The 18563-nt window shown below is 38.5% G+C and overlaps 1 protein-coding gene across 6 annotated transcripts in view; it reads left to right on the forward strand.

Moving 5' to 3' along the window:
- The window catches only part of LOC131243554 (SAC3 family protein A), a 53767-nt gene that overhangs the window by 13807 nt on the left and 21397 nt on the right, over window positions 1–18563 (forward strand). For 4 of the 6 annotated variants that reach the window (XM_058242992.1, XM_058242993.1, XM_058242997.1 and 1 more), the window contains 4 exons: window positions 5175–5603; window positions 7253–7357; window positions 11047–11150; window positions 17441–17621. In XM_058242992.1, the coding sequence (XP_058098975.1) occupies window positions 5175–5603; window positions 7253–7357; window positions 11047–11150; window positions 17441–17621 (819 nt within the window). The remainder of the gene's footprint in view (window positions 1–5174; window positions 5604–7252; window positions 7358–11046; window positions 11151–17440; window positions 17622–18563) is intronic. The other 2 variants (XM_058242994.1, XM_058242995.1) reach the window with 2 other exon arrangements.

Genomic DNA, 18563 nt, shown 5'->3' on the forward strand with positions numbered 1-18563 from the left:
CATATAGTTTTGAATAATGGTATCATCAAGCGTATTCGCCCGGTCAAAAAATGATACGATACAACATTGCATATTGGCATTAGGCTCATGTCGACACGTATCGGACAATTAAAAAAGGAAAAATATTAGAAAAATAGAAAAAAAGAGATATCCAAGAATCTATCTTTATTAGTATTATTTTTTTGGTGTTTTACCATGTATTCAATGGTGTATCAGACCATTCTTTGGTAAGGAGTATATTGGGTAGACCTCTTATAAGCTGTGATGTTGATTTTTTTTTTTTTTTTGGGGCATGAATTGTTGATATATGTCATAAATTGATATCATATATTGCTGAAACACCAAAATAAAGAGAAATTCTGTTAGTGTTCGAAACTTAATAAACTAATTAATCATTCTCTCGGGAAAAAATGACAAAAAATGGCCTGGAAATAGAAAAATAATTTAAAAATCGAGCAGCAAATGATAGATCTATGTTCAAAAGAAACCTACTTTTTCCTAGATAGATCATTAGAGTCATTTTCCTAAGATTTTTTTGAATTTTTTTCTCTTGAAAAAATAATTATTTTAGAAAATGCCAAAAAGTTAAACTGAAAATGCAAAAAATAAAATTTAAAAATTTATTTAATCTATGCATGTGTAGATATATAGTATTAAAAGGTTATTCATGCATTATTACAGTATTTGATTGAAAAAAGTAAAAAAAAAAAATCTGAAATTTCAGCGTAAATAGGAAAAACAAAAAAAAAAAAAAAAACAAAAAAAATCCAAATCGAGAAGAAATGTGTAGATCTATAGTATTAAAAGGCCATTCACACATCATAGCATTTGATTGAAAAAAAAGTAAAAAGGAAATCTGAAAATTTCAATGTCAATAGGAAAAATAAAAATTCAGAAAATCCCCAAATTGAGAAGAAATGTGTAGATCTATGGCATTAAAAGGGCAATCATGCATCGTAGCATTTGACTGCAAAAAGTAAAAAAGAAAAGAAATTGTCAACGTCAATAGGAAAAATAAAAAATTCAAAAAATCCCCAAATCAAGAAGAAATATATAGATCTATAGTATTAAAAGGCCATTCATGCATCATCACAACATTTAATTAAAAAAAGTAAAAAAAAAAAACTGAAAATTTTATAAAATTCTAGTGTAAATAGGAAAAAATAAAAAATAAAAAATCCTTAAATCGAGAAGAAATGTGTTCTATAGGATTAAAAGGCTATTCATGCATCATTACAATGATTGATTATAAAAACTGAAAATTTTGGAAAACTCTAGCGTAAATAGGATTTTTTTAAAAAAAAAAATAAAAAAAATCCCCAAATCAGGAAGAAATCAAGCATGATTCTTTTGATTTGGGTTTATAATATATATTTTGACTCGATTTTAGCAATAATAAACAAAAAATAGACTTTACCTTTTTTTCTTTTGGATTTTTCTCAAATTGGGTACCCGCGCTTCAATCCTTAGATTCAATTCCAAAAACGATGTGTTGATCTTTAAATGTAGTGTAGATCTTGTTGAAAATGGGCTTCAAACAATCTCTATGATAAAAAAGAAAAGAAAAGAAAAAGATTAGAGAAGAAGGAGAAAAAGTGAATAGGAGCGCTAATTGTGGGATTTTAAGCTTGTATCGATTTGACCAATGCAGGTATGTTGTATCAGGCCGATGCGGGTTCAATTTTTCATATCGGGCTGATACTTGTATTGCATATCGTCTCATGGCAATATGGATATGACATGCCTGTATTGGCCAATATGATATTGATTTTTGAAATCTATGCATCCATTTTCCCAGCTTCAACACATCCTTGGTATGATACACATCCTCGGTATTGAATATGGAGGTTAAGTGGTTGATTTGAAGGGGTTTTGTTGTTGCTGGTTGTCACGCCCTCAAAATGGAGCCCAAGCCCCTAACATCGCTCTTGGGATGCGAATTAGGGAGGATTTTTTTTTGGTATGGTTGGTTCGGTAATGTTTCCCCTTGACCATGATATCCAACATTGCAAACTAGATGTGAGAGCAGCCCAAAATAAATCTCTCTTCCATTCTCAAGTACTTGCAACTTTTTAGTTACATAGTTACATTTCTAAAGAAAGACTAAGCTAAATGTGATGTAGTTTCTTTTCTCACCTAGCTACCTCAGTTGGCCGGGATTCCTTAAAAAAAATAAACGATAGTTGGAGTGACTTTATAAGCCTAGTTAGTACATCTCTAGTATGTGAGGGGTTTTCCTATACCATACCATGACTTACCTGAGTACTAGGGTGTAAAGGTACTTGTATGCATGTGCAATGCAATGCGATGCAATGTGGTCATGAACGCGATCCAACATATCTCAGTATGGTAAACTTTCATGAATAACCAGGGCCATTCTTCCTGGGCTAGCTAGGAATCGTGGCCAATGCTTACATGACCTCGACAGTGGGAACCTTTTGCACATCCTATGTGCTCACCCACCTGGCCCTACGGTAGTTGACCCTTTTCGCAATCCTGACATGGTTGGCATGTCAGGATTGTGAAATGGGTTCAGGTCTGACCAACCTGGCATGTCAGGATTGCAAAGTGGGTTCAGGTATGACCAACTTGGCATGTCAAGATTGCAAAGTGGGTTCAGGTCTGAACACTTTGCAATCCTGACATGCCAGGGTGGTCAAACTTGAACCCATTTCGCAATCTTGACATGCCAGGCATGTCAAGATTGCGAAAAGGGTCTGTTGCCGTAGGGTTGGGTGGGTGAGCATATGGGATGTGCAAAAGGTTTCCATTGCCGAGGTCATGTAAGCATTGGCCACGATTCTTGGCTAGCCCAGGAAGAAATGGCTCCGGTTGTTCATGAAAGGTAAGCGTACTGAGATATGTTAGATCACATTCATGATCTCATAACATTCATGACCACATTGTATTCCATCACATTGCACATGCATATACCCCATAAATCGGTTAAGTCGTGGTAAGGTATAGGAACACACCTCATACACGAGAGATGTACTTACTGGCCTTACAAAGTTCATTCCAACCGTTGTTTAATTTTTTCAGGGAATCCCGTCCAACCGAGGTAGTTGAGCGAGAAAAGAAATTGCATCACATTTAACTTACTCTTTCTTTGAAAATGTAATAATGTAACTAAACAATTATATGTACTTGGGAATGTAATCGAATTTTATTTTGGGTTGCTTTAACATCTAGTTTGCAATGTTGGATATCATGGGTTAAGGAGAAACGCTACCGAACCAACTATACCGAAAAAAAAGGAACTCCCGGAGTCGCATCCCAAGAGCGGAGTCGGGGGCTTGGGCTCCGTTTTTGGGGCATGACACCGATTAAAAAGAAAAGAAAGTGATTGATACTTGGTTCCATTACGGTTTACCTGGCAGTGGAAGGTCCCAGCTTGACTTCCTCATGAATTGTGTCCGTTGCTATACTTTGTGTGAGATGAACTCATGGAAATCTTTAATCTGACAATCAAGTTGTCATCAAATCAACAAGACGGGGTTGTGGGAGAGTGCTTCTATTCTCCACCACCAGGGGTGGAGCTGAACTTACTCTTCTTACAAACGAGGCAAAGTGTTGTGAGAGAGTCCATTTTTTTTAAACATTTTTTTTTTTTGGCTCGTATTTTTTTTTTTTTTTACACGCGCACACACACCCCACACACTCACGCTAGTGGAATATCACCACCTATGGGTACTCGAACCCTTGACTGGGAGTTGAAACTCCTGAGAGTCTGCCATCCGAGCAAGAGTAAGGACCCAAGTGTCCATTACCTACTGCTATAGGTGAAAGTTAGTATTTTGAATAGCGTTCGTAGCATAGCATTAGCAAATAGCATAAATCCCCTGTAACATACTACAGGGGTTGCAACGTATGCGTAGTGTATGTAATGTTGTAGCGTATGCTATGTTTATTTATTTATTTATTATAAATGATAATTACATTTTGTATTTTGTACTTAATACTCTCAACCCATGGGATTTTATTTTCATACTTGTGACTTATGGTTTCAATTAGACATTATTAATTAAAGTGGTTTACTTAGAAAGTTGTTGATGTGATAATAATTTGATTTGGTTTATATATGTGGATTGGCTTTTGATAAATGATAATTAATGAATTGTTTGAACATGCTTATACTTGAAAAAATGAATAATCTTTTAGGCATTTATATCTATATGTGTGTGTGTGTGTGTGTGTGTGTGTATTCTTACCATGTATCATATTTTCCTATTTTAAAATAAAAAAATTAGAAGTATCGTGTAGCGTACGCTATACACTACAAACGGTTGAATGCTATGCAACACACTACTGCTATTTAAGACATTGGTGGAACCTTATGTACTGGTTTAACTCCAAGTTTGGCAGGTCGATCTAGCTTTTATTTTGTCAGGAGAAGCACAGACCATATCTTTTGACTATAGATGGAAATGCTGTTCCTTTTTGTTGGGCTGCTCTGTGCATGCGACTTTAACAGTCACTGAGATCGAGGCCTCTCGTTGTGTCATTTCTCTGTTTTCATGCTTATCATTATTAAATACCATGCCATTTTTATCGTCTGCTAATTGTCTATAATTATGTCGACAGTTGTGTGTATTTTGGGGATGCTGTGGTGTGCCTGTGTATGCATCGTAGCCAGTATGTTTTGGACTAGTAGATGCATTCGAAACAGTCCTTCAGAACAAGCAAGTCAATTTTATTTGTAATGGTTAATGTTGTGTTGTTGCTGGTAACTCCCATCTCAGGTCTATATTATTTCACATGCAAGTATTGCCCTACAGTGTTTGAGATCTCATTGGTTTCCAATGAAATCATGTACAGTTGGTGGGACATGGTTAAATGAAAAGTCTTTCTGTTTTACTTTTCCAAAATGTCTCCTCTTATTTTGCATTATTTTCTGAGATTTTCTAACAGGTTTATGATTTTTGATGTGATCCAATTGGTTTTCACTCATTTTGTTCAGTTATGCTATGATCGTTACGACATTAATTGTTTTAGTTTGCAAGTTAATGTACACACATTCAAATAATTGAGAATTTAACATTTGTCGGTCGATTGGAGTTAAACTGTCAGCGCCATAAGAGCTCTCACAAAGCATGTCATTTAGTGTGGAAGTCTAGGCTCTTGTTTTTTATACGTGCTGAAGTGAACTTATCACCCTTTTCTTTTCATGACAGGTAAGCACTACTGGTAATCATGATGATTATTGGAAAGTTGGGGCTCCAGGATTCCAAAATAACCATATCAATCAGGTGCAATCATACTACCAAAAGCCGTTGGACTCGAATCCGCTTCAGTATGGGAATTTCGAAGATCAGCAGAAGAGTGTGCACCCACAGGTCCCCAGTTCACAGTTCACTGCTACCCATCAGGTTCCTCAAAATTTCCATTCCTCTTTGCAAACAGTTCCAACTTTGGATGCACGCCGGGTAAGCAAACTGCAGATTCAAACAAATCCTAGAATTGCTTCAACTTTGGCCTTGGGCATGCCAAAAACCGATAAGGATAGCTCTACAACCGATGCAGCACTAAAACCAGCCTATATCAGTGTTTCAATGCCAAAGTCTAATAACAAGGTGTTGTCTCATGATGCAGCTGATTCCAAGGTGAGTCATTTTGTTCAGTTCTGTTGTTTCACTATTTGAAATGTAGATTCCGCCAAGAGCTACTTTTGGAATGCTTCTATTCCATGATTGCAACAATGCAGGGGCCAACATTCTACATGCCGGTGCTGAAATGTCTATCATCACAACCATTAGCAATTGAAACTAGAGAAGATAGCTCCTTGATGCAGGACAATTAACCACTTGCTTTAAAAGCTCGAACTGTTAGATCGTGGCGAATTAATCTCTTTATCTCATAGCCCAGGCCCCACATCTCATGGGTTAGGACCCCGGCCGAACCCCCCTCGTGGGCCCCAAATCACATGGGTACCGCCTCACATGAGCCACCCACCCTGAGTGTGTCCCCTCATCCCATAGACTACCCCACTCGAGCCTGGTGTGAAATGCCCCTACATTAATCACCCCCGGTGAGGAGTCTCGAACACGAGACTTCCCTCGTCGGCTCCGCCCACCCCGAGTTTGCCCTTGCATCCCACAGGCAACCCCACTCGAGCCCGGTGTGAAAATGCCATTGCATTAATCACCCCCGGTGAGGAGTCTCGAACACGAGACCTCCCGCTCTGATACCAATTTGATGCAGGACAATTAACCACTTGCTCTAAAAGCTCAAACTGTTAGAGCATGGCGACTTAATCCCTTTATCTCATAGCCCAGGCCCCACATCTCATGGGTTAGGACCTCGGCCGAACCCCCCTCGTAGGCCCCAAATCACATATGTACAGCTTCACATGAGCCACCCACCCCGAGTGTGTCCCCGCATCCCACAGGCTACCTCACTTGAGCCAGGTGTGAAATGCTCCTGCATTACTCCTGTTCATCAGAAAATAGTCAGTTTGGTGATGCACTGTACTTCCCATGTGTGGGGCCCATGCTTGATTGACCAACAGTTGGTATGATGGCCCTTGGGATGCCTGGAAACGAGATTGCACAATTCGAACCCCTAGATTTTCGTGACTTTTCCCATTTAACTGGACTGTTTCTGCACCTTCCTTTACTTTCTATTTGTCTGCTACCAATAGAAGGGCTGTGATTGTCCAATCTGGGGTTTCTCCTGGATATCCCTTAATTCATGTTGAGCGCAATCAGATCAACAGTTTGAATCACTGAACCTTCGGCCACACATTTGCAGGGAATTCTGCATCGCTAAACTGTACGTTGCCAAGTCTCATATGCTGGGGATTCTGCATGTTTTTTTTTTTTTTTTTTTCCATTTTCTCTTTTTTATGGTAAAAGCATTCACGAATTTTCTTAAATATGTTAGATCGTTAGTCTCTCTCTTGGAATTATAATGGAGCTGGTTCTTGTTCATGTTACGGAAGCTAATGGAAAAATTTCAAGGGATGGCGAACCTGTCATTGCTTCTCAACATTCATTAAAGTAATAATTGTTAAAAACTGTTTTGTTACATCATAATATCTTATCATTCAGAAAAAAAGGGATAATTTGTACTATGAGGGTGTTATAGTAAATTTTGTGTACTATTGAAGTCAGTCTTTCGGATTTTGTTTGTATGACATGAAGAAGCTTTCATCCCCCCCCCCCAAAAAAAAAAAGAAAAGAAAAGCATGATTATCTTGCTTTATGATTTCTTTCTGAAACTTGACTTCTTTCGGATGTTCTGTTGGCTGCAGCCACCACGAACGATTCCTCCATCATTTTGTGCATACGTGGAAAGGGCTTTAGCTCGTTGCAAAGATGATTCACAGAAAGCAGCTTGTCAAAGTATAATGAGGGAGGTAGAGGGATCCGTTTGATGCATTAGCATTTCTTGTTCACTGACATTTCATTCAACTGTTATCACTTGGCTGCTTTATGCAATTTGCACTTATTTGGTCCTATGACTCTCTTTAGCTTCTCTGTTATTTGTTGAAAATTGAAAGTAATATTTACTTATTTACATCATAGTTGTCAAAAGTGAAGAACAAAGAAAAATGTAAAGTGCCCAATTAAATTTAAAATTTATTAGAAGGGAAATATATATAAAATGGTAAAAGAAAAAAATGTTAGGGAAGTTAGAAAGTAAAAGCTTTTAAGCCATCAATTTTTTACTTTATAATTTCTATTGATTTATTTTTATTTTTATTTTTATTTTTACACCATTCTGAGTTGAGAGCGACCAAATCAGCCACAATAGCTGAACTACAAGATGAGTCCTCAATGACTAATGTAAATAAAAACTGATCTAAATAGGTGGCCAATTTACCCATATACTTCTGTGGGATTACAATGGTTCTTCATTAACATTGCCCTGATGTTGGAGCAAAGGTTTCAACTTTCGGCCATGCCTAGCTTGAACAATGTTGAGCTAAGATGACTCTTTAGAAGAGCCTTCATGAATGCACCTACAAGCTGCTTGTCAGAATTCACAATGAACTTTCCCTTCCTGAGTATTTTCTGGATGGTGAAATGATGGCCAACTTCTATATGCTTTGTTCTCCCATAGAATACTATATTTGAGGAAATATGAATGACGACATGATTATGACAATTCATCTCCATAGGAAGAAAAACATTGAATTCCAATTGCAACAATTTATGCAACCTACTCACTAGTTGTGTGTGGCTTCACCTTCTACGCTTCCTCAACGTTAGATCTGGTTACCACATTGATTTTTGGTAAAATTATCAAAACAGGCCACTTTTCATAAATAACCTCCAAAAAGGGCCTTAAAATGGGCAGATTTATCAAAATTCCTATATATATATATATATTTTTTTTTAAGAAATTTCTTTTTGTCCCCTTTTTGGATGCTTTCAAAACAACGGCTGTTGGTAGACAAAAATACCCTTGCTTCTTCACAATTAGAATGCGAAAATGTCTGGGACTTGCATAGTGGTATGGCGTGTGACTTCTGCTGACATGGATGGAACAACTTCAAGTGGATGATATCCAACCCATCTATCATGTGCGCCACCCTATCATTGGACGGGCCCAAAAATCAGTCCAATTGAAAATTCAGGCTGGGAAACAGTTGAGATGGGGAGTACCAAGTACCACCATTAAAATCATTCAAATTGTGTGGGTTCCACCGTGGTGTGCATAAGCCATCCAATCCGCTCATTTGATGTGTCATGAAAGGATGAAGGGATACCCCAAAAAATCAGAACATTCTGAGACTCACGTGGGCCCCACCTGATAAATTTATAGGTTTTTGGTATGATTTACATCGTTCCTATGTGCCCCACCTAAGTCTTGAATTGGATTGATTTTTTGGATCCACGGTGAAAATGTGGTGGCGCACGTAATAGATAGGGTGGATCTGAAGCATGTTCCTTCATGTAGCGCTTAATTAATGCAAGTCATGCTTCCATGCATGTAGTCAGGCTAATGTAGTCTAGGATAATTAAAATTGGAATTGATGCAACTTAACAATTTGTGCTTACCTAATTCAATTATCAGAAGTGGGGTTTTCAATAATCTAGACTGTTCATCTATTGAGAACTTCCATAGATTAAGCATGGACTTCAACTTTTTTTTTTTTTTTTTGCAGATTTGAATATCTTAGCCTTTGATGTATGGACTATTATCATCATATTTCTCTTATTTAACATCTATATGTAGTACATAATTTCAAGTAGTTAGGATTGTACTTTTGAGTTGATTTTTGTGGCATAGCGCATCTAGGGTGGAGCCATGATTTTCGATGGTTTGATATGAGTCTCTTCCAAGGTATTTCGTAACGGTAACTGTGGCCGTAACGGCCACCACTGTTACCTTTACAACATGAGGTGTTATGGCCGTTATGGTCTCTCTCTCTCTCTCTCTTAATTGAAAAAAAATCCGAAAAACCTATATCGGCCCTGTAATGGTCCATAACGGTGCTGTTATGGCCTTTACGGGAGGCATAATGGGCTGTTACGGGGGGCTGTAACGGCCTTTAGGGGTCATTTTTTTCTTCGTAACGGCTGTTACGACCTTTAGGACCTCTAACGTGTAACGGTTACCACCGTTACATTTACGTAACGGCCTTTACGGCACACCATGGTCTCTTCCATGCTGTGTGATCATTCCCTATTTATTGATTTCTAATAGCATCAACCATTGCACTCTTCCAAAGGATTTTGGAGAAGGATATGTTTTTGATGAGGCCAGATCCCCTGTGACTTTCATGGGATTAGTTTTTTTCTACAACTGTTGAGTATGTGTCCCACTGTGATGTTTTCAAGGCATCCAACCTGTCCATAAGGGTTGCTCCATCATGAAACTGGGATGCCTAAAAAAATAGGCTGATCCAACCATCACGTGGGCCATGAATTGAATTAGAGGTTTTTGGGTGGTTATCCATTGGTTCTATTGGGTGGCTCGCCATGTTGTTTTGTATGATCAAATCTTTAGTAAGCCCCTCCATGATGGTAGGATTTCCAAGAACTCAAGCCTATACACTTATTAGGCAGGCCACACCATAGAGAACCATGGAAAACCACCTAAAAACCTCCAAATTCATGTCTTTGGGCCACTTAGATGAAATCTCTTTGAGACCCACCTCATTCATCACATGCACTATCTCATCTTCACCCCAGCACCCAAAAATCAGGCTGATCCAAAACTATGGCGGGCCACACCATAGAGGACATTATAAATGATGCCTAAAACCTCTACATTCAAGCGACGTGTCCCATCTGAGTTTTGGATGGCCAGATGTCTAGGGCATATCTTCTTCCTGGTTGGACACATATGATGAATGGATTGGATGGCATATACACGCCACATTTGGCCCTCACAAACTTGTAGATGGTTTTAGTGGTGGTTGTTCCCACATCCAACTGTTTCCTGTGGTGTGGCCCATCTGATTTTTTTTTTTATCAGCCTGATATTTGGGCTTAGGACCAATCTTGGGGTGGCTCACCTTTGATTGATGAGGTGGATCCCATGCACTGCTAGCATAGTCACAGAGTAACACTCGCATTCCATCTTAAAACCTTACCCAACTAAGGGTATTTCTCTGCCAACAACAAAAGTCCTGCTAGCATCCAAAAATAGGACCCAAAAGATCCCTTTAAAAAGTAGGACTTTCAAGAAATTTGACCGTTTAGGGTCCTTTTTGGAGGATGTTTATGAGAAGTAACTTGGTAGTAATCCCTTGATGTTTTATCCCTCTACAACCAAAATTCTACCCATAAATGTATTATTAATATACAGAGGCAGATTTTCTATCATTTGCATGTCCGTCAACATGCCTGCGTGTTTTTTTTTTTTTTTTCCCGTTTTCCATTATCCTTTCCTTGTTGAGACTTCTTAATGGCTAGTACTTATGAAAAGTTATCAATACAAGGAAAAACTTGGAACAGTTTTCGGTTTGAATACAAGGAAAAAGTTAGAACAATTACCTTTCCAAAAAAAATAAAAAAAATAAAAAAAAATACAACAAATTCGAGGTTTGATAATGTACATTTTATCTCAAAAGCTTCTTTTTCTTCATTTCAGATGACTGCTAAAGCAAGTGCTGATGGTACACTTTTCACACGAGATTGGGATACTGAACCTCTTTTCCCATTACCAGACAGTTCTGTGGATTCTATCAACAAGGCGTATGTCTTCATTCTCTTAACTTTTTATCATTGATTGTTTAGTGCATAGTTATTATTCATATTTTAGAATCTGCCTTAATTTCCTCTATGATTTTTGACACTTGTGTATAGTTGATCACATTTACTGGGTTTGTGTTACTGCCATAGATGATAGTTGAAAAAGCTACATTGCTGGTTTCTTCTTCGAGTAATGAGTGTGTCTGTTTCATTTATAGTCTTGGATCTAATTAAGTCATGGAATAAAAAACTCAGTTGCAACCAAGGTGACTCGTTTTTGCTGGAGAACAAACTGTGTTGTGCTATAATTGAAAAAGCTATCTTGCTAGTTTGTTCTTCAAGTAATGAGTGCCTCTGTTTCATTTGTAGTCTTGGATCTAATTAAGTCATGGAATAAAAACTTCGTCTGCAACCAAGGTGACTCATTTTGCTGGAGAACAAACTATGTTGTGCCCTCAAAACACTCATATTTCTAGAATCACAGATAGGTGTCAACAGGTTTTGGTAAACTCATAATAGTTTCACCCCCTATGTGAGTCACACCTAGAAGTTGAGTTTTAATTCCTTGAAAGTACCTAGTTTCTAACTAGTCATAAGCATCTCTCTGGGCTGGGATAAATGAAGCCTGAAAGTCAAAACAACCAGTGCAACTAAATCCTCTCCTATGGAAGCAGAAATCAGCATGATAGCGTTGCCTGCTATGTGGAGCATGCTTGGAAAATTCTAGACTTGAACTCAAATAAGCTTGCTGTAAAATTTTGACTATGCCTAGTCTGCTAGGTGACTCAGCTAGGTGAGCCAGGATTTTTCATATTTGATAAATATGAATGTATGTGTTTGTGACTCTGAAAATGGAAGAAATGGAAATGTGCTTCTGAAGTTTTTTATGTAATCGTTGTGTACCAATCAAAACTGAAGGGAAATTTTTTTATTGGTAGCTATAAAACCAGCCATGCTTTATGCGACAAAATGTTGGGCAGTTGAGGTACAAGATGTTCATAGGATGAATGCAGCTGAAATGAGGTGGATGAGTGCAAAGACGAGGAATGATATAATTAGAAATTAATGCATTTGAGGGAACTTGGGAGTTTCACCAATAGGTCATGAGATGAGGGAAAGTAGACTTTGATGGTTTGGTCATATGTAATGGAGACCAGAACTATGCTGGTTAGGATTAAGTTGGTGCAAGTTGAAGGCTCTAAAAGGGCAAGGGGAAGGCCCAAAAGGACATGGATGGAGGTAGTAAGAAAAAACTTGATGACCTATGGTCTAACTAATGTTATGGCCCTTGCCTTGATAGAGTGGAATGGCAGAAATGGATTTATCTAGCCGACCCCAATAAGTTGGGATAAGGCTATGATGATGATGTGTTTGTGACTTGGTGTGCCTGTGTATTGATAAAATTCATATAAAGAGGAAGTTTTGGTGAAAAATGGATAAAGGTTTATACCTTTTGCTTCTTCCCACATCATTTCATTGGAAATTGGAATAAAAAACCTTCCAAATCTGATAAATATCCATTTTTAATTGTTTTTTTTTTTCCTTTGCTAAACCTAGAAGCTGCAAAACATTCATGGGAAAAAAAAATCCAAAAATCTTGATTTATCTTTCATCACGAAACCTTTGATTATTTGTGGCTTCTCTTCATGTAGATAAACTCTGACAGGATTTCATCCAGAATCTTGAAACAAAATTTTTGAGTGTTATCTTTTCATTGGTAAAGTTTCCCAATCTTGTCTATCATCACCGGGGCTGTCACATGCAATCACCATTGTTTTTTCATCTTTAAAACCTTTGTGAATAGACTATAACCCTATGGTTTAAGACTCAAATCATGAAAAATAGTCTTGTTGTTGAAATACTTGAAAGTCGTGAAGTACTTAAATTTGTAGACCGCAATTTCAGAACATGGTTTAAAAGATTGTCTGACATGAGATTCTCATAAATTGTGTTTTTTTTTTGGTCATAAGATACTGTACATCTTTTGTATGTTTCACCAATACGAAACAAAAAATCACTTAAAATTTGCATGACACCTGTGCATGTTGCCTGACGCATACCAATGCGTATTGTTCTCGGCGCCAGCTGGCATTTGATTGAGGCAGATCCTCCAGGCCTTGTCTAAAATGCTTTACATCATTGAATCATGCAAATGTCTGAACTGGTGAACTCGCGCAGTCATGAATCTTTTATTTTTTATTTTTTATTGGTAAGAATCACTTTATTTAGAGAGACAAAGGGAATAACAAAGCGGGGAAAAACTCAAAAAGATTGTACCCAAACTGAGCCAAAAGGCCTTGAAACCAAAATACAAAAAATCCACCCTCTACAAAGAGACCAAAACCACATTGGCCCTGGGAGCTTGAAAAAGGCGTAGTTGAAAGAACTATGGAAATCTTCCACCAAGAGGATGTAGGGGACATCACCAGATTTCCCAATAAATTGGCCTCCATTCTCTCTCGAGGTACATTGACGGTTATCAGGTTGAGAACCGCCACCATATTGGCTACCCTCCAAAGAAGAGCTCTCCCATTTGCCCCAGGAAATAGCATTCTTAGAGTTATATTCAACAATCACCGAGCTAATATCCATGTCAGCTTCTATCTTGATGATTTTCATAATAGCCACAGCCTCCGTGTAAGTTAAATCTTGATCCCAATTGGCCTAGGGAACTTGACCAGACTCTAGAGCAAGGTATTCAATAATGGTAATAGTGGCCGTAACGGCCACCATCATTGTCATTATGATACGGGCCGTAACAGCCTCTTCCCCCCTTCTTCTCGAAAAACCTGTCGTAACGGCCACCATCATTGTCGTTATGATACGGGCCGTAACAGCCTCTCCCCCCTTCTTCTTGAAAAAACCTGTATAGGCCATGCAACGGACTATTATGAGGCCATTTTGGGCCATTCTTTCTGTAACGGCCATCACGGCACCATAGCGTGTAATGGTTCCCACTGATACTGTTATGTAATTGTTTTTTAATACCTTGCGCTAGAGTGTTCCCATAAGTATCATGGACCAAACCCTCCACTCCCATAGGGCTTGGATTGCCTAGTGAATGCCCGTTGTAGTTTGCTTTGAGGATCTTTATGGTAATCCAGATGGACCACCTGCATGCATGCAATGCCATAACCCACAAGATATGCCCCCAGGAACTCCATGCCTTTGACACCCAGCCAGTAGCAAGGTCTGAAACCAAGTTGGGGAAAATCCAGGATGTCTCAAATCTGGCAATAACCCCTAGGCACACCTTGAGAACTTGCAATGAATCAGCAAATGGTTCATTGATTCTTTCTTTGCGCAGCAAAGGGGACACACGTTCGCCAACAAGATGCCTCTAGACTTTCGGTGATCCGACGTTAGAATTTTGTTGAAGCTTGCTACCCTAACCAAAGCTTTTCCAGTGGCGCTTAGGCTGTGCAAATCTTCTGGAATTTGAGATCAGCAGTCGAAAGCTCACTTGGAAGCTACACAGCAAGGGATTTCACAGAGAAGACACCATCTGTGTTAAGCGTCCAGATCCTTCTTTCCTGCAAATTGGAACATAAATGGCATTAAGCATAGCCAATAAACCAGCTGTAAATGCAATCTCAAAGTCCCTAAGGTTCCGAAGAAACGTGAGACACCAAGTGATACTTCTCCTGCTGTTCAAAACAATGATTAATAGGGCAGCATTTGTTCATTGCAAAGGCATACAAAGCTTCAAGTTTCTCGGCTGGAGTGATCTCCAAGCACCGGCAACCTTCCCAGAAGCGAATCAAAGACCCATCCCCATATGAAATCGCAAATCATTGGCGTAGAAGACTTGGCCTGGGAGACTGCTCTCCAGATGCTGCACTCAAGATAAAAGAGATAAAAGATCCTCTAGTAGAGGAGGCAAGCTTAACGTCCCACATATTGGCGTCATTCATTTAGGCAACTAAAATCAATCTCATTAATGATTGGTCACCATTTCCCTACCTCCAATGCCATTTTCTGGGAGGAATGTTGGTCATTCTAGTATCTCTGGTTACCAAGCCCCCCGCAGCTGATAGGCTTGCAACCTACTCAGACGAAACCAACTGAAAATTACAAGCATCAGCCCAATCATCATATAGAAATTGTTTATGGGTTGATTCTATCCTTGAAGCCACTTTATACAGACATCATAATATTAAGAAGAGAGAATTCGTGAGAGCAGTTAGAATAGACTTGAGTAGGGTGATTTTCCCGCCAAAGAAAGAAATCATTGACATTCAACAATATAGTTAACAAGAAGTAACAACAAAACCAACAAGCTATTTATTTATTATTGTAGAAAATCAACAAGCTATCTTCCTTGAAACTTAAAAGTGCACTTGATCTTCCAACTTCCAAGAGAGAGGCAATGTAGGAGAGAGAGAGAGATTAAGATCACTTGGAACTAGGAAATATGAGAGAGAGAGAGAGAGAGAGAGAGAGAGAGAGAGAGAGAGAGAGAGAGAGCACTTGTAATTAAGAAATGTATGAGAGAGAGAGAGAGAGAGAGAGAGAGAGAGAGAGAGAGAGAGAGCACTTGTAATTAAGAAATGTATGAGAAGAAGAGAGTAAGAGAGTTTTGGAGTGAGAATATTGCAAATGGAGTAGATTTGGAAGCCTTTTTATAGGCAAAATGTTGCTTCTTTTTTTTTTTTTTGCAAAAAAATAAAATAAAAAATTAAATGTGTCATGGCCAATATGCGATCTCATACATTGCATATGTGATCGCATATCTTCGCATATGCGCCATGATCGCATATGCGATTTGCATATGGATATGCGCATACGCGGTCGCATATGACAACATTGGTCCTAACGATCCGATCAATTGCTAGGAAAATTGACAATTCATATTGATTATGATAGAGAAGTTTTAATTATGATCTGGATTGTCTATCAAGTGGGGCCCACCATCGCTTGCTTATCCTCTTAAAAGCCAGTTTGATCATATGCTCTAAACCATTTGATCATTTAGTAGGAAATGAATGGTGCATATTGATTACAATAGAGAAGTTGTTATCTTTTATCTGGACTGTTCATAATGTGAGGCCTGCCTTTAATTGCTCATCCCTCTTAAAAGTCACTTTGATTAGATAATCCTAAACATCCGATGAATCGATAGGTAAAAAGATGACCAATATTGATTAAAATAGAGGACTAGTCAAGTAGTCATTGATCTGGACCATTCATGATGTGGGGCCTACCTTTCATTGCCCATTGCCAAGGAAAACCATTTTCATATAATAATTCTAACCATTTAATCAATGGATAGGCTATGGATATTCCATGTTTATTATACTAGAAAATGTCCAGTCAGTGAGTCCATGTGGGCCCACATTTCATTGTTGATCCCTCCAAAAAATCACTTTGATGATTTGATCAAATGATCCTTTCTACCCATCTGATCAATGGCTTGGAAATGGATGATCCATTATCCATATTTACCATACTATAAAAGGTTTGATCATTATTTATCATGCGGAGCTCAGCTTTGTTAGATGATGCTAACGATGTTTTGTGGCGAGTGGGGAACCATTCTCCAACTTAACCCTGTGAAACCTTGATTTCCCAACTTCGTGAATTGGGGACTTCAAATTTTTTTTTTTTTTTTGAAACTGCCAGATCATTAGTAGTTGGGCATTAGTAAATTAGCAATTAAGGCATCATTAATTAGTTCATGAATTTGGTGATTAGAATGTGGCCAAATCGTGAATTGGGTGCCCATCCGCCCCCCTCAGAATTCCAAGCATGCTTTTAGCTTTGACCTCTTTATTTTGTAAATTTAATTGTCTTACCTTACATTTTCATACTCCTAGAGTGGGTTATTTTGTCAATTGCAAATATTAGTAGTATAGAGACCCAAAAGGGCAAGGGGGGAGGAGCAAAAGGATGCAGATAGAGGTAATAGGAAAATACTTGACAACCCATGCTCTAACTGAAGGAATGGCCCTTGATAGAGTGAAATAGCAGAACAAGATTCATGTAGCCGACCCCAATCAATTGGAATAGGGATTAGATGATGATGATAACCATATTGCCCGTATCTTTGGATGATGATGATGATGATGATACCCATATTGCCTGTATCTCTGTTTAAGTGAGGTGGTTGAAAATTTCCATATTTTTGCTGAAACAGAGGACAACACTTTAGAAGAAAGTTTACCATACTCACTTGTGTTTTTGTTGCAACACCTGTGAATCCTTGTATTCTTTGTGCACAACAGCTGAGCTTATTTGTCTCGATCAAGAAGATGCACAAGATAGGATCTGATCCTTTATGTGCTGTTCTGCAGCAAGTTACAGAGTTCTGCCACTGTTTCCTCATTACCAAAGTACAGAAGGAGTCCCAGTAGACGTACGAAAAGTAGGTGGGAACCCATTCCGGAAGACAAGTTGGCTGAGAAAATTGCATCTGTCAATCATGCTTCTGTTAAAGATGCCAGATGGGATCGTCCTAAAGAAAGGGAGAAAGTGGTACGCCTCTCAATCTCTTAATGGGCATCACATTGCAATATAAAGGGAAAGTTATTTTCTTTGGTGGAAACTAGTTTGGTTCTCGTTGTCAGAAATCTGTTATGAACCTTGATAGATATTGGACACACACACACACACACACACACACACACACACACACACACATCTCCCCATTCTTCCTTTGGTGGTGTTTGGATTCCTGTAATGCTTTGCAAAGGAAATAGATTTCCAGGGAATCCTGGGTTCCCTCCATTTGTTCCTTCCATTGTGAAGAAAATGGGTGGGGTATGTGTTTTCCTTTACCAGCTGTGGAAATCGATGTTGCCCAAAAAAAGGCGTTAAGTTAGTTTCGCGGGCAAGCAGAGAAAGCAATTTGACCATATGGGCTACGAGTCCATGGTTTTCCATGGAAAGCTGCACTGCAAAGAAAACAGCAGATTTTCTGTTGGATCCATTGTTTCCATTATGGTGTTACATATCTATCTTGCAATTTACATCAATCCAAACACAACCTTATGTGTGTATTTATTTTATCTCTGTCAACACATATACAACTGGATTATGATATTCACAGGGAGTTACACCCAGCCAACTACCATCTACGCCTATTATTTTCGGCTACACAATAATACAGAGTTTGTAAAATTGTAAAACTAAATGGAGGTTGGATGGGTGTGTTTAGCAGTCAGACTGGGCGATCATTTCCATGAACAAACTGAAGAAATACACAATGTTTGATTGAGTATTTGCTTGACCCTATGGATTGTACATGTGGGGCTACCTTTTTGGTGATCTAGATCATGGTGGGCCCATTGTGGCTGGAAGATACCCCAAAAGAATTCCCATATGATGATCCTAACTGTCTAATTGGGTCCCATTTAGTGGACAACTGGTTCTACTTGTCCATTTTTGTTCTCTAAAAAAAATGTCCATTTTTGTTGG

The sequence above is a fragment of the Magnolia sinica genome, chromosome 4 (assembly GCF_029962835.1).
Source record: "Magnolia sinica isolate HGM2019 chromosome 4, MsV1, whole genome shotgun sequence".
Classification (NCBI taxonomy): domain Eukaryota; kingdom Viridiplantae; phylum Streptophyta; class Magnoliopsida; order Magnoliales; family Magnoliaceae; genus Magnolia; species Magnolia sinica.